Source organism: Caloenas nicobarica, chromosome 1 (assembly GCF_036013445.1).
Source record: "Caloenas nicobarica isolate bCalNic1 chromosome 1, bCalNic1.hap1, whole genome shotgun sequence".
In the NCBI taxonomy this organism is placed as follows: Eukaryota; Metazoa; Chordata; class Aves; order Columbiformes; family Columbidae; genus Caloenas; species Caloenas nicobarica.
In genome coordinates, this window is record NC_088245.1 from 153,414,581 (window position 1) to 153,431,727 (window position 17,147).

At 36.2% G+C, this 17,147-nt stretch overlaps 1 protein-coding gene across 2 annotated transcripts in view; it reads left to right on the forward strand.

Moving 5' to 3' along the window:
• ANKRD10 (ankyrin repeat domain 10) overlaps positions 1-17,147 on the forward strand; it is a 38,673-nt gene that overhangs the window by 5,884 nt on the left and 15,642 nt on the right. For both annotated transcript variants that reach the window (XM_065647406.1, XM_065647413.1), the window contains exons 2-3: positions 871-1,023; positions 9,080-9,171. In XM_065647406.1, the coding sequence (XP_065503478.1) occupies positions 871-1,023; positions 9,080-9,171 (245 nt within the window). The remainder of the gene's footprint in view (positions 1-870; positions 1,024-9,079; positions 9,172-17,147) is intronic.

The window sequence follows — 17,147 nt, forward strand, 5'->3', positions numbered from 1 at the left end:
AGTATGATGGGAAAATAAAAGTCAGAATATAGTGTGACAAAATAATGCAGTTTATCGAAACAAAGAGGTTTTCTTTGCTATTGCCACGAACATGTAACCTATTTTGCTTTTAACAGCTCTTCAGCTGTAATAAAAAGAAAACGGTGAAAATAATTTATTCCTTTTATAGATTTAGCATAGTATTCACAGTGTTCATTTTCATTAGTAATCTGCTTCTGTCACTCTAAGAAAACATTAAATAAATTTAATATATTTCTTGTGTTTTCCTGATGTACCTTCCTCTAAACCAGGAGTGTCAAACTCATTTTCGCCAGGGGCCCACATCAGCCTCGTGGTTGCCTTCAAAGGGCTGAATGTAATTTTAGGAGGCTGATGTGGCCCCTGGTGAAAATGAGTTTGACATCCCTGCTCTAAACTCTCTTGAGAATACATCCATGTATCTCCTAACAACACTCTTGTTTTGGCAAACATTATCTAGTAATGTCTGTTTAGTATCACGTTTGTAGCTTTGCTGGATCAGAACTATTTTTTTTTTTTTTTTTCTCCTCCCTAAGGAAAGTGAACCAAATAGCTCTCATAGTCAGCTCTGAGATATTTCTGCCCTCTTTTCTGCCATCCTGAAAATAAATGTTGGAATTCGGTTTTGGGGATGAGAACTAAGTACTTTTTAGGTGTGGCCTATGGCCAAAGGAGCAGGGAGTATATAAGGAGAAGGGGGAAAATCCTAATATTCTCTCTTGTTTTCCATCCATGTAGTTTCACTGGTAAGTTTAATTTTTTAGGTTTTATGCATTTATTTATTTAGCACATGCTAATTGTCATAACACATCTGTGTAACATCTTTGGTTTTATTCCCTCATGTCTTTAAAGCTGGAGTGCCTAATGCAGTTAGTAAGAGCTGGAGCTTCTGTAAATGCCAGTACAACACGTTTTGCTCAAACACCAGCCCACATTGCTGCTTTTGGAGGACATCCACAGTGCCTGAATTGGTTGATTCAAGTGGGGGCCAACATAAACAAACAGGTATGGATTCACACATATTTCATCTCTGCGTATAGTTTTGGAAGGAGTGTCTTGGTCCCTTTTTACTACATGTATGATCCTTACATTCACAAACAGATACATTTTTAACATCAACTGAAGTCAAATGATTTAATTGTCAGTTATAGACCATTTTCATTATAGAAGAGATAGGACTAATTAATGTTCTTTAAGCCACTAAAGGTTTGGAGAACACTTGTTTTAGGAATTGACATCTTGCTGCTTCTTGAAGAAAATGGTATGCTGCTCTGGTGTTGGCAGCATTAGCAAATACTGTGATATTGTAATGCCTCTTTAGGGGAAAGAGAAAACTAGTGAGGAACACCTTGCTTATTACATATTCTAAGAATTGAATGATTCACCATTACCTACAGAACCATGAGACCTTTGTGGTACTTCATGATTTAGTTGTACATCTAACTTGTAAGGTCTGCCATGGTTTATTTTAAGGTGCATCTGGTTTCATACGCTTCTTTTTAGATTAATTCTAAAGCTTTTTCAGTAACTTCATGCAAATAGATTAGAAATGTATTTTACTAACAAAGAATGAAGGCATGGGTTTTTTAAAATAATTTTCCATTACTTTTACTGTGAGCGTGTATAATAATTTGTTAGCAGAGAATGGACTGTTGTACTAGTACAGTACAGTAACAGAATCAAGTGCTTAAAACTATTATGCATTTGGAGGAGTGTTTGCATTACTGAATGGACCTGTTATGTTTGCCTTTATAACAGTACTCAAAATTATTATTTATAATAATCTATGAGAGTAATTAGTACTACAGAATATGCATTTATTAAAAGCTGTAGTATAGCACAGCATCTGTAAAATGTCTGGCCTGTTAAATCTTGCATCATATTTTTCTTAAGATATTTAACAGTCAGACTGTTTTATATGTGGTAGAGTTAAGCTAAGTCTGCTGAAGAACTTGAACATTTGCATTTTTAGAGTTTGGTTGTGTTTTTTTTTTTTTAATCCATGCAAAAATAAGAAATGGGGAAGTTTGTGTTGAGTTTTCAGAAAAGAAGGCTGGTGCATTGAGAACAGCTGTGAGACACCAGGAGAATTGTATAAACAATGAAGGTGACTGGATGCAGAGGCTATAGATCGCATCTTCTCCTTGATACCTGAGAAAACTAACTTATGCAATAAGTTATTACTGCATAGTAGTAGAATCTTCAGACGAGAAAATACAAGAACTATAAATGCATCTGGAGACCAGGTAAGAATGTAAAGAAACGGTGATTAGAGAGGAAACATGGCATGCACAGAATAAAGATTTACAATCTGCTGTATCTGCTAAATGAGAAGAGAAGAATGAATGAAAATGAATGAATGAGAAGAATGAAAGTTTCCAACTATGAGGATAAAGAGAAGAAGTGAACAGTGAGGCTGAAATGAAGAACAAGCTTGCTGTCCCGGAATGTGATTGGGGGAAAGAAAAATTGCATCTAGTGAGTGAGGTTATAGCAAAGAAGACAGTAGCAGCTAGCCTCCAAAAGAAGATAAGAATGCAGAGAGATCTCTCCGTGGGCTGAGGGCAACATGCAGATGACTCTAAATGAAAGCAGAAGGCAGTATAATATGCAGTTAAAAGTAGACAGCAAACTTGTTCCAGCTTAAAGAAGTCGCCAAGACTAGCCAGTGACTCAGGAGTATTTAAAAATTGATGTTTTTTCACTAGTGCAAATCCAAATAATAGATCTGTGGTCCTCCACAGGAGGAAGAGTACTGTGGTTCTCAAGTTTTCAAATGAGATAGTGGTGATAGTATCCTGTAGATTAAAGTATTGACAGGCAAAGGACACTAATATAGATAGTACTAAGAGCTGACACTGTGGAACCCTGTTGTTAACGGTAGACTCAAGTTACACTTGATTGTAATAACTTTTTTTTGACCCCACAAAATATTAGTTTAACATACAAGAAGAGGTACTTTAGATTTGGTTTGATGATGAAATAAGAAGATAGCTCTGGTTAATTAAAATGGTAATAGAAACAAAAAAATCAGTTCTTTGTTAAGATGCAACTGGTGAGTCACACTGGTTTCCCATGCATGAGCACTGAAAGCTAGACAGTGTGCCTTGGTGATACCTGCAGCAGCAAACTCATCCCACAGATACTTGAGATGTTTCATACATGGCTGTGTAAAGCATAGTGCATGCTTTGCTCTCCCCAGTTCCTTCCAGCTGTTTATTGAATTGCAGTCAAATTCTAGTATTCTCGTCTGATTTGAACTGCTTAGTGAATGGTCATGTTTCCTTATTTAACTTCCAGGCACTTTCAGGTGATCATCTAGGGCTTCCACCCACACTTTTGAGCTTTTGGAGCACTATTTCCTGATGTGTATTTTGTTTATTCCTTCCAGCTCGCTGACTGATGCTGTGCTTCAAACAGATATAGTCACTGGCTAATGCTTGTGTGAGGACAAGTGTTCCATGGACACTGGATACAAAACACATGCTGAGAAAGATCTGGGAATACTTGATATTTAAACTAGTAAAACTTTCCTTCCAAACTGACTCCTGGTCATTGGCTACAGACTAACCCATCACCTCTGGAAAAAGAAAAGGATAGCTTCTGAAAAGGAATCCACTCAAGTCTCTCAGTCTTAACGTAAACCTCCGGTACTCAGTAGAATTTGCATGCATGCTGTGTCATATCTGCCCTGAGGTATTGTATTGTAGCCCATGCTGCCTTCCCTGAGGGTTAGGAAAACTTGAAAATGCAAATCTCTGTGCTGGTGACAGTTGCCCGGGACGTTTCTCAGGCAGCAGCAATGAAGGACAAATGCTGCAAACTGCTTGTCCCAGCTGTACCTTGCTGTCTCCAGATAAGTTCTGTGTGTATATATTGTGATGGACAGCCCCCTTATATAACTATATGTACTGGCTAAAAACAACTGTCTCTCTGATCAGTGGGCAATTCTTGTCCATCAGGATCACCATAAAAATTCACAGGAGGAAGCTGAAGAGTCAAGTAATGGTGGACTCCAGAAAGTCCTGTGTGTTTTGTTTTGTGTGTTTGGTTTTTTTTTTAAAAAATATGACTTGACCTGCACTCATCTACCGCCTGCTATAGTTCACTGTAACAGTGCAAAGTACTTTTTGATCAAAAAGTCTATTACTTCATTTAAATATATTTTCCCTCTAGCCTCAGCCTATTAAACATTCTATTGTATGTTGTCTGCATTTATTGGCCAAAAAAAGTTTTAATGTGGACTGTCTTTTAAGAGAAGGAGTAAGAAATACTGCGTCCTTACAGGTGATTCTAACTTTTCATCCAGCCAGTTACCATCATGTGGCAGTGATGGCAGATAAATTTAGGAGGGTTAGATGACTTATGCTAGCAAGAACTGAACACACTGATACCTTTGGGGAAGAAGAAAACACTAATTCCTTTGGTATGTTCCAGTTTTGTATTTTAAACAACAATTTGGACTAAATCCAGGTAAAAATATTCCATTTGTTCTCATCTGTACTCAAAATTCAGAAGGCGAAACCATCGTGAATTCAAAGTATCTTTACCAAAGAATGAGGCAAAATACTCAACATTCTCCAGCTTCTACTTCTTGCTTTGAGAAAGGGTAGGATGCTGGGTTTAAGAAGTCTGAACAGCGTTTGGAAATGTGATCAGCTGATGGAACTTGAAATTCAGTCACCTGAGTTAAGGAATGGAGTTAGTTTATGTTTCTTGTCAGGTAAAATAGTACTTTTGTGTCTTAGTCAGATAGCTATACTAGAAATATTTTTCGAGTGCGTAGTGTTGTGGTTTAACCCTAGTAGGCATCCAAACACCACACAGCTGCTTGCTTGTTTCCCGGCAGTGGACCGAGAGAGAGAATCGGAAAAGTGGGAAAACTTGTGGGTTGAGATAAAGACAGCTTAATAGGTAAAGGAAACAAAAACAAAACCAAGAAAATCAAGTGCTAATTAAAAAGTAAAATTTAAAACCACCATACCACAACAACAAAAAAAATCCTTCAGTTGCTCACTACTAGCTGACCGATGCCCAGCCAGTCCCCAGGCAATGACAGCCCTGGTAAACTCCACTCCCTCCCTGCTCCAGCTTTTCTTGCTGAGCATGATGTGATATGGTATGGGATATTGATGTATTATCAACACTGTTTTGGTCACAAATCCAAAACATAGCACTATACCAGCTAGTATGAAAAAAACCTATCTCAGCCAAAACCAGTACATGTAGTTAAAAGCCTTCAGTGTAAATGTGCATGGGGGTTTTTTTGTTTTAAGAAGAAACATTTACAGGTAAGTACTTTTTTTTTTTTTTTTAAAAAAAAAAAAAAAAAGACAGGGTTGTAAAGGTAACAGTGACTGAAATTATCTGAATCCTTTCCAGGGACTTGGAGAACAAAATGGGAAATTTGTTCTAAGTTCAACTGGAAGATCCTAAAGCCAACAGAAATTTGGATCGCCAAATGAAAGAGGGGAAAATAGAGTAAAAAATTTGTTAATTTGTTTAGACAACCAAAAAAATAACAGATCTAAAAGAGGCCTGGGAATTAGCAGGGAGTTTGAGTAAAATATTTAATCAGTAGAGGAAATGTCTTTTGAGGTTAAGCGGTATAGTGAGTAAATGCAAACTGGTCAATCTAGCTGAGATAGATTTACTGAGAAAATTTAAGCCAAAAAAGCAAAAGTCTCTTCAGCCACATAAATAAAAAGAGGGTAAGGAAGGAAGCTAGATACTTGCTCATTAAAATGAAATAGAAGTCAAAGGTAATCTAGTCATGGCCTCAAGCTAGAGAAGACTGCCCTTGTCTTTGCAAAAGGTTAGTTGTGCTCCTCCAAGGGAAGGAAGACGTTTGACAGTGGCAGCGAATTGCAAAAAATAAATGTGCCTATGATGCCCTGTGGCTCTTTTTGTCATCTCTTCAGGAGCACTGTACACAAAATACTTGGTCTCCACAGAAGCAACAAACTTGTGTTATTTTGAATGCTGAATTTATAAAACTTAATTGTTCTTGCTGCTCATTTATTTGCAATGTGATTTCTGGATTGTGAGAGAAGTTTGGGTTCTTGGTGCAGTGTTACATCAGAAGGGTAAACGGGACCCTGAAAAGTTCTGCTCTGGATATGAAAGGCCAGTGCAAGTTATTGGCATTTCCCTTCCTGGAATGTTACTGCAGAAGGGATTATGTCAAACCGAAGCACATGGGAACTGTGGACAATTAGAAGGGCTATGAGATATTACCAAAGATATTTAGGAATTTGTAGAGCCCACTCAAAATAACTTAGTGTGCTCACTGTGACCAAAAAGAGATAGGGAGGAGGTGTCTTATGCATGAAAATGTGCTAGCATAGGACTCCAGGCAGTTTTCAGAAACTTCTTGGAAAAACCTCTGTGTTATCACTCTTTCTCTTTGGTGCTGTCCAATCAAATTCTTGAATCGAAATAGAATTGTTCTGAGGTTCGTAGAGTATTTCATTTTTCTCTGTATGCGTGATTTTTGGATGTGTTGAAAAATGCACTTTAAATCCATTTTTCGTTGGGAGATTTTTTTTCAATCTAGTTTATAGCCCAGAGAGACTTTATTCTTTGTAGAGCTAGGAGACTATTTCAGAAACTATTTCAGTGCAAATAGATTTGGTCCCATAGGAGAACTTCAACAGAAGATAACATTAGTGATGACTGAAGCTTAGGTCCTGTAATTAAAACAAATGCTATAAAAATCTAAATTTGTATATTCTGTCGTTCTCTTAAGTACTTTCTCAATTCCTTAGTTTTAGAGAAGAGACACCTTCTTCGGGCAAGTGGTTTAAATAAACCCTTCTCAGGACTTAAATTCTCTTCTGAGATACTAACGTTTTCCTGGTGGTTGGTGGCAGGATTGTTAGCTGCTCTAAGCTTGGCTTGTTCTTATAATGCAGTAGCGAGGAGTCCTTTTGCAAAGGTCTTTTTTCATCCTTCTAGCATTTCCCCCCAGCAGGACTTCATAATTATCTAGATTTATTATGGACAACATGCTAGGTTTATGGGGCTAGTAAAGATTTTTGTCATCTTTATCATATGCATGGCTAGTTGAACTAACTTTCCCTAAACGGAACTTTATATTGAATGATTATGTTTTAAATTAGGTTGGGTCTGTAAATACTAATGCTGAATGAAGGAGGCATATTATTTCTTTTCTACACGTTTACCTCATTAACAAAAGGCTTGGGGAAAGGAAACAGTAACAAAATGATGAATTGAAGACAGCTTCCATCATGGGAATATGTATGACACTATGCAGAGAATCTTCTGGATAAAGTAGTGCCAAATGAATTTACATTTTGATGGTTAAAAAAATTACGTGGTCTGTTAAAAACCTCTTGTAACTTCAAGAATAGTTATGAGAAATTATATAAACTTCATTGGAAGAGTCTTCTATTCATCAGCTACAGACAGCCATTTTGGAAGAAGGGCTGTATAGCCATTTTCTAATCACTAAGGACTCCAAGGAGTTTCTACTCTTTTCTGTCTCCAAACTTTGTGTCAGCCTCAGCAGTTTTCCTTAGTTTATGAGAAGGTCTGTCTGATACCGTTATTGTTCCTTGCTGGAGGTATTAGGTGGTTCACTGGCTGAATATATGTCTTAAGCACTGGTAAACTGGCTTACTCTCAGTGAATTTGTAACTTGTTATAAAAATATTTTACCATGAAATAAAATTGGCAAGCAGAAAATTGAGAGTATATAACACATAATCCAAAATTCATCTTCAAGTTATATTTACATGGTCTAAAAGATGTGATTTAATTTCTCAGAAGCTTGGCAGGCAACTTAAAACACTCGTTACCTCCTATCTATCAAGATGGTAGTATGATCGTATTTTGAACATATTTGCATTTCAAATAGAGTTAGTGTAACCAGTACTGTTAGGTGCAAACACCATTACGTGTGAAGACTGGCAACTCAGTAAAGGTGCTGTGTTACTTCAGTTGCCAGTGTTGATATTTTAATAAAAGTCATGAGGAAGCAAAAATGAGGCACATACAGGTAGAGCAGGTTTAATAGCAGTGGAGCATGCAAGTGAAGTCTGTCAAAAATTTGGAGAGAAAAAGAGGATGGGGAAGAAAGGGGAAAAAAACCCCAAACTTGCCATGCATTGAAAATGTTGAGGACTATGACAATTATAATAAACAAGTAACCGAACATTTACTTGCTACTTCAAAGCCGTATTTCATTACAGATTCTCCTCTGTGGTTCTTAGTACTGACGGTTAATTGCAAGTACTGAATTTCATCTGCAGCTTGTAGGTGACGATGCATGGCATTTACATGCTGCTTGCCAGTTGCATCTGTAAAACTGCTGTAGATTCTCCCTGTTATCTGTGAAGATAGCTTGTAGAGAGGAGTTGCCTGAATAATACGCTACTCCCAGTATGTTTGCACATAATACGGAAAGATTAAATGATTGGATGTGCTGGTTAACAATAATGGAATGTAAATGGATAGAGTTAGTCAGAAAAGTGTATAGGACCTGAGTCATTGCGTATGTCTCAGGAGAGATCTGGCCTGTCCTGTGAACTCTGGGCGTACTGCTGTTACAATAGAGTTACATGCACATACTGCTCACCTGGTGGGTATTTCTGGTGCAGTCTAGCAACATGTGTCAGCAAGATCTGAAAGCGGTGTAGTCCCACAGACTCGGCCAACTGCTTCTGAATTCATGGCTTGCTCAGGCCAACATAGCGGGAAATAAAAGTGCTGGGAAATAAAGGTGTTAGAGTAACTCATTACAGTGGTATGAGTTGTGGGGTTTTCTTAACAAGTTTTGCTGAATATGACTTGATTGCCTAGGTATTGCATAAGGCTTACCTCCTGAGTTAGATGCCCTTAGCATTATTTCTTGCTAAATACCTAATGTACATGACAGCCTACTGCAGACTTTAAAATAATAATAAAGTACCTGATGCGTTTGCTAGCTAATAAATGCTGCTTTTATATATCTGCTTTCTTAATTAAAGTGACTAATATAAGAATAAGATGTTGATTTTTATGAAGATTATGCTTGACAAAATGTAGTTTGTCTTTACAGGATTATGTTGGTGAAACTCCTATTCATAAAGCAGCACGGTCTGGTAGTATGGATTCCATAAGTGCCCTTGTGGCTCATGGTGCACAAATAGAGTAAGTGAGGTATTTTTTTGTTGTTGATTGTTGTGTGTTTGACTAACTAACTTAGACCAGTAAACATAGATACTAATGTGAGAAAGAAAAGTCAAAACAGCAGACACCTGATTAAAAGACAGCTAGACATGTTCAGTTGTAATGAAGCCCAAGATGTTTGGCATGTCTAGTAATAAAGTTTATTTTACTTAATACCAGTGCACTACATTAGTATTGCATTTGTATCTGATGTATTAAAATATTTATCACACTTCTGCCAGATGACCCCAAATTGTACACTTTATCTAGCATTTATTTTTTTACAACAAATTTATACCTGGCACTGGTGAATAAATGTAGACAACAATGCAAAAGCAACACTATGTGCAAAAGAGCATCTCACACACTCTTCACAGTTAGTTTATTACTGTTTGTTAGTATATTGTGTATTTGCCCTGTTAACTTTTTTCTTTAAAGGTTTATGTACTGCAAAAACATTCAGAAAATCTCACAAACTTTTGCAACTTACAGCATGGACAAAATGGATGCAGTTTTCACCTAGAAATGTTGAGTATAAGCTCTATGGCTTATAATAATGTAAATACTTTAGCAATTTGTTTCAATTAGAACTAGCCTTATTATCTTAAATGGTAACTAGTTACTGTATTTTAATCTGCAATATGAAACTTTAAAGTTGTAAATGAAATAAGAGTCATGTAGTTAATTTCTTGTTTTACCCTTTGGTTTCCATCTTACTGTTTTTGTAATGCTGCCCTGATAAATCTACATTTAACCCTTTTCAATGGTATCATATTCAGGAAATATAGTACCTTTTAAGTTACTAGTAATAGAACAGATTGCTTTATATGAAGAGATTACTTCATAGAAAAATGATACTGAAATAATTTATGCAGCTGTCTCAGTCAGTTACTGACAGGTTCATTAAATCAGTCTTAAATTTATAAATTCCCATTTTGCACTCACTTTCAGATATCTTAAGATAAACTTGGATTTAAATTTACTGTGGAATTGAGCAAACCTTAATTATCATCATCAATTAGTATGTAATCTTTTGATTTTTACAAAGTATCCAATCAAAATAGAAGTTGTAGATCTGCATAAACAATGTGAAATGAATTAAGAGTCAGATGTAAAGAACAGGACGTGTTTACATCCATAGGACTTTAAAAATAAATAGTGGAGTAGCTGAGGTTCGAGATGTGGTTGCAACTTTACTTGCAGAACTAAAATTATGCTTTTTAAACATTGTCTTTGCAAGACATAGGCAAAACATTTCTGTAAAACAGGGAGAGTGGTATCTGCCTTTGACCAAAGCTATTTACAGCAGAAGTAGCGTAGGTTTGTAGCAGTTTCAGTCAACAGGAAATAATTTGAATTGTCGGCTTTCTAACTTAGAATTCCACCTCTGTTTCAGTAGGATAGACTTCTCACAAGTTCTATAGGTAATGAAATATCAAATCCTATCCAGGAAGTGGTAAAATCAGGGATGCAAATGCAATAGGCTGGTGGAGCAACCCATCTTTAATCATTTAGAGTATAAGGACTTGGTCCTATCACCTGAGAGAGCGAGCTATTAACTGATGAAGGTGAACGTTTTTTCTCTCATAGAATCTAGTCTCCAGGCTCATTATGTTAAATTAGGCCAAATCCGTGTATGTGCTTTTAACATTGATTAATTTTGAGATATCTGGGTTTGAAAACTGGCCCTATATCTCTAATGTTGATTTCCTGATTTTTGTAACATCTTGAAAATCTAGATGCTCCAAAAATTGACTCCTTTATTTTATGGCTTCAGTTAGAAGAAAAGGAGAGAGATTTTATCCATATACTTGAATTCTAATTTGTATATATTAACTGAAATTATAATTGACTATATATGACCAAGGTAAGAATTTTATTAAATACAGAACTAAGCACTAACTAGAACTAAAGTGCTGATCTGTACTGATGGTGAATAGGGCCATTTTATGGAGATTAGATCTTCTAATCGAATTTTTTTCTTCATACAGTTATGGTATCAAAATCTAGTTACGCAAAGACGCAGAGAATATCCCTTGTGACTGCAAATAGTGAAATATACTGCTTATACCTGATCTTCATAATATGCATCAAGTATTGCACCATCCCTAGTTTTTAACAGAAAGTAGAACAGGGATGTTAAGATTTCATTATTACACAAACACTAGTAATCAGTAGTGTAATATTGCAAGAAATGTTTTTTTTAGTAATGAGTGATTATGGAAAAATTATTGTTAAAATGAAGTAACTTGGCCTAGTGTAATCTTTTTGATATCAGTGTTTACAGTATTTCTACTTGATTCACTCCTTTGGTTATATTGGAAGCCAAAGCATATTGACAGTAGTCCAGTAGGATAAAAGTAAGAATTTTAGTTGGAATAAAATTGCCTCACTTGAATTGTTGTAGTTTACTTTATTTCAGGCTTGTTAGTGTATTGTTTTTTACAGAGAAATACAGCATGTTGCAGTCTCTAAATTTCATGAAGTTGTTGCATTGTTTTCCTAATTGATGAGAGAGAATTTGGGTCTCTATTCCTGTGTAAATTTTTAATAATATTAAAAAATAATTACTGTACCCTAGTGAAAATATTTTGATTTTTTTGTGGTATTTACCTTCTCATTTTAGCTGAAGCATATTCTGTGCACAGTATGTCCTACAGCCATAAAAATGGTTGCTCCACTAACTATGGTATTCATGGACCCTTGAAGAGGGGGAAGCAGGTGGTCACAATGTCCTCATATGGGTGAAAAGGTTTGCTGTGTAACTGACTTTTTAATGTGGATAGTACCTTTTTAAAGTATCCATAATAACTGCTGGATTTTCACTAAAAAGCATAATTATGCAATTTCTGTGTGGTTAATTGTGTATTATTTATCATGATGACAAACAAGTGTCCGCAGCTCTTTATGGAGGAAAAGCCTTCTTGGTGCCATGTTTTGTTTTGCTCTTTTACACTATTTTGTGAAATGCTGGGTATTAATATAGTTACATAGACTGCATCACAGCATATACATAAATATAAAATTCAGCTACAAACACAAGACACTTGAACTAAAAAAATGATAATGAGCAGATGCAGCTGTTAATTATAGTGATTTGAACTTCTTCCAGCTTTATACCTGTTTTTTTGCAATTCACCTGTATATTATGTCCACTTATTTCTGAATAAAAAAATTTCTTCCTGCAACTGTCACTTGAACAGTTGTGTGTTCTTTAGTGACTCTATTTAAAGCTAGGAGAGAATTTTCAAACGCTATTATCCTGAGATAAAGCGGAACATGTGGGACGGATGCGGCTTGGTAACACATCCATCCAGTTGAACACAAGTCCTTGTTTGCTTCATAGTTTCGTTATCAACATGCTTGAATAGTAGCCCAGGAAAGCTTTTTATTTCCCTGCCAGAAATCCTAAGGCTTTTTGAAAAACTGGTTTGTATGCTGCAGTGGGATGCTGCAAGACCCCGAAGAGATACTTTCCTTTCTAGTTTCTTGCGCTCTGATCTCCAGGTTTGGGGAGAATAACTGACATGCTGGGATAAATATACCAATGCATCTGTTTCTGCCAGATGACAGATTCATATCATGATGTTGATCTGGTTTAGGCAGACGCTTCAGCCGCTTTCTCATTAAAGCTGTCTTGCATACATTTGTATGCGTAAATTCGTTCTTCCTATAATGCCAGAAATGTCCTATCTCTGGTATATAGTTTTTCCATAAAAACTTCATTGTCATTCTTTGGCAGTGGCTTAATTTTAATTCTTCTTTGCATCATTAATATCTTCTTTACAACTGTTCTCCATCTTCTATAACGTAAATCTGTTCAATGTGAAGTTTTCTAGTACTGCTGGATTAGCCCTTTGTGAAATGCATGGTAATACATTTCTGTTTGAAGTCTGTTTCATGTTTTAATTCTGACCACTCCTATGATATCTCAGCTTTTGTTCTTCTCATTTGTATTTTTCAGACTTCTTGACTTTGTGAAATTCAGTCACCTTTAGTGACGAGGCAGAAGAGCGATATGTAGTTTTAACGACGATAACACAGAAATCAGCCATTGCTTTGTGTCCTAAGCCCTCCGTTCCTTTTTAGTCTGGAGGGGAAACTGATATGACCTGTTCTTTTGATGGTCTCAGAGTTCAGAGATCTCCATTAGTTTCTGCATTTCTTCCTGCCTTCTTAAAATCTTAGCAGATTCTTGTAGACTAACATTGCTGCTTTTTCTTACCTAGCGAACTTTAACTACCAAACTTCTAATATTGAGTGCAGTCCATTTCTGGTGTTAATGTACTTGTGAAGTGCCATTACTATGTCATCTTTTCACTTTAGAGGCTGTAGTACTCCATTGATCCAGCAGAAAAAACCAACATCCTATTTTCTTACGGTCATTAAAGCATTATTCTCAAGATGAGGTTAGGTTCTTACTGATTATTTGTTTAGGAATAGGATTTAGGTGCTTGTTCAATAGTGTGCAGCTTATCTGTTAATTAGTACATTAATACTCTGTTTGGTACTTTTCAAACTCAGACCACTTCATACATGATTCTTTTTGCAAACCTGATTGTCTGCTCTCCTGATAGCAGTTAAAGTGCTGGATTAATTACTGTTGTTGCATAATTAATTGCAGTATAGTTGAGGAAAAGATGTGGCTGTTCTTCTTTCATTGTATGCAACAAACATTTTATCATTATATAACAAGCATTTTAAGGGCTGTCACTGTAGTCTCATAGTGACCATTCTGCAGTCTGGAGGCCACGGGTGCTGGAGTTGATTCTTCCTTTCCTGCCTTATGTAAATTCTTATGGAGAGGCAAAGTCAAAGTGTTTTGTACATTTCAGTGGTGAAACTGTAATTCTCCTGCAAAATAATTACAAGTAAAGCTTGCTAATTTCTTCTGTGTTTGGTTTCACACTTGATTGCCATCCTTGTAGAATAACTTAACATGGTTTGTAGGAGGCTGTGACCATGAAGTGAGGCAGTAATTTGGATTTAGTCTCAAGGAAAGATTTGAAAATACTGAAGCAGAACACAAATGCGGATAATTGATAAATCAAAAGGTGGAAGAGAGAGGCTCAGTCTTATAGTAAACCAGGATGGAAAAGGGTAGTTTTCTGTTCCAGCTGTTCTGAATAGTTGGAGGAAGCTGAGGCAAACTCCTACCACTGAACTCCAGTTTGGTTTGAAGGTAGATTATTCTTAGTGGGGATGGAATAACAACAGTAGTTACTGACATCAGTTCAGAAAGAGAGAGCATGTGGGAGGTTGTACTTTTTATGAATAAAGTTAAATCTTTTATTAAAGCAATGATATTTTGTGACCTTTCTGGGACATAAAGGAAGTTCACAGGATATGGGTCAGCTTCATAGGGGACCTTATTCATTAGTGACAAGCCCTTGTGATTTATAGCACTGGTTTCTCAGCTTTTTGTCAGTCCAAAAGAGCTGGATAAAGAACACGGAAATATTACCAAGATTTTTAAATGAAGATAGCCCAGATTTCTGACAGGAATGTTAGAATTTTTTTGTTGGGAGTGATCTGCCTTCATGTACCCTCTTTCCCTGAAAATAAACCCTAGTATGATTTTTCAGGATTTTTAAGGATACTCGAAATATAAGCCCTACTCCAAAAATAAGCCCTAGTTACAATGAATAAAAAAAGTCAATTTAAATAGTGCCCAGGCAGCTATACATGTAAAAAAGTAAAAAGTTTTGGAGCAAAAATTAATATAAGATCCTGTCTTACTTTGGGGAAAACAGGCTATGATACTGTGCTAATGTTCACTGTGCTTCCTATCAGGTTGTTTTTTTTCTGTAAGAAGCTATTACTGGCAATGAAAACCTAGATGTGGTTAAGTCAGGTGGAGAACCCAAGTGTTACGAAGTGGAACTTGGCCAGAGCACAAGTTAGATGCAGTAGAAAAAACAAGGGTGTAGTATATTCCCAAATACAATAGTCTGATTAGTTCTGATGGTTAGTCCAGACATTGGTGGTGGTGATGATCTGTATGGGTGCTGTGCTTGATCTGCTGATACTTTTTGACTGGATATGCGATGAAAGAATTGCTAATTGCAACGTATTTGCTTTAACTTCTGCTGTGTTGATTTGGATTTCATTTGCTCTTCTAGTTTGTGTCTTTTAAGTAAAGCTGATGGTAGTTCAGCTAGTACCTTTGAACCTGGACAAAAGCTGCCGGGCAGTTGTGGAATGGCCTAGAACTTGTTCAGGTTGGTCAGAGAAGTTTTCTAATGTCTGTCAAGTGCTACAGGTGACAAGATGTATCTCTTTGCACAGACACTTAACAAACCCTGGAGGATCTTTTGGCAGGTGTATCTTAGGGAAGATGTTGCTCTTCTGTTTCAGCTTGTTTTCTTGGTATTTTGCTTGATATTGCTCATAAACGGTAGATATTTTTTTCTTTTAAATGGAGGAAAATCTAAGTTGAAAAAACTCTCTTGCGAAGCTCATTTAAATTGGTTTTGTGCACTTCAGCAGTTTCTTAATCCAAAAGATCCTCTGTCTGCTTGAGGAAGAGCATCAAGTTATTTTTGTCACAAAAAATAATTTTCTGTAGTTTGACAGTCTCCCTCTCCATGCCTATTACAGGAAAATAGTGATTCCATCTAATACCTTTAGTCCTTGATTTTTTTCCCCCCTCTTTTTCACACAAAAATATTTTAAAATTCATTTACCTCTTTAGTTTTATTTCTAAGCTCTGTGTCCATGCTTTTTGTTCTAAATCTCTTGAAGTTTCTTCCATGTTTGGCACATTTGAGAGAAGCTTCCCATCTTAGTTTTTCCTGTTCTGGTCTATAATTGGTTTTCAGTTGGCATGTTGAGGAGAAATAATGTAATTTTGTTTGTTGCTAGAGGCATCTTGACAGAATCTGCATTGTAAGGCTGTTTATCTTTTCAAGAGAGTTTGCACTGAAACTTTCCTTAATAGCCTTCCATAAAGCTTTCCTCATTGGAAGCAATTTTATCTACAATTCCTGGTCTGTTTCTAGAAACTTGATAGCAGCAGCAATGATGGTTCTCATTTTCATGAAGCTGGCTGGCTAGGTAACTCTTACATTGTCTTAGTATTACAGCCACTTTAAGTTCAAAAAGATGCTTATTTGGAGTTCATTTTTGCTCGTGATCTGGGAAATATTTATTTTCATTTTAATTGGGAAGGTCTTTTGCATTATGCTGTATTGTAATCAGACTGTTGCTTTAAGAGTTACCAGTGTCTTTCATACCTTCCTTTTATGAATTTTGTTTAACAATCACTTCTTACATAATGGGATATGAATTTTAAAATATTGTTGATTGCTGATACCAGGCAAAGTCAGGCCTATGTTGTTCAGGCAAAAGTTTACTTGGAAATGTGAATTGTTTTTACAAGAGATATTAAAAAATCAGTCTACTGTTTGAGGTCTTCTTAAAGCACATAAATTGAAATGCAGATACAACAACAAATCACCACCTCATCGTGATGCTTTTAGTAATTCTAATGTTGCCTACCATGGTTAATGAATTCTTCTGCTAGCATTTGTTCAGTCCTGAGTTGAAGTGTGTAGGAGCTGATTAGAGCTGCATCATTTGTAGTGAACCTTGATTTTGATGTGGAAAAAAGTGGCTTCACAGAGAAGAGCTTCCTTCTTTCCAGGATATTCATCTTGTTACGATTTTGGAGAATGTTCTGAGAAACTCTACCATTGTTTTTAAAAGTCTACAATCATTTCAGCTGCCATATGTTTTGTTGTGAAATAAAAACGTGGCACCAACTTTGTGCTTTTGTAGATGCCCAGTATGTAATTCTAGTATGAATTTTTATAGCTGTCCCCAGCAGTGACACACGTCTATTTAGTTAAGAACATTTCTTTCTTGGTATCTGAAAAAAAAGTTTGAAACTATTTCACAGCTTTTGTATTTGGACACCAAAGGGTTAAAACACTTAAAGTCTAGTGTTTAAAAATCAT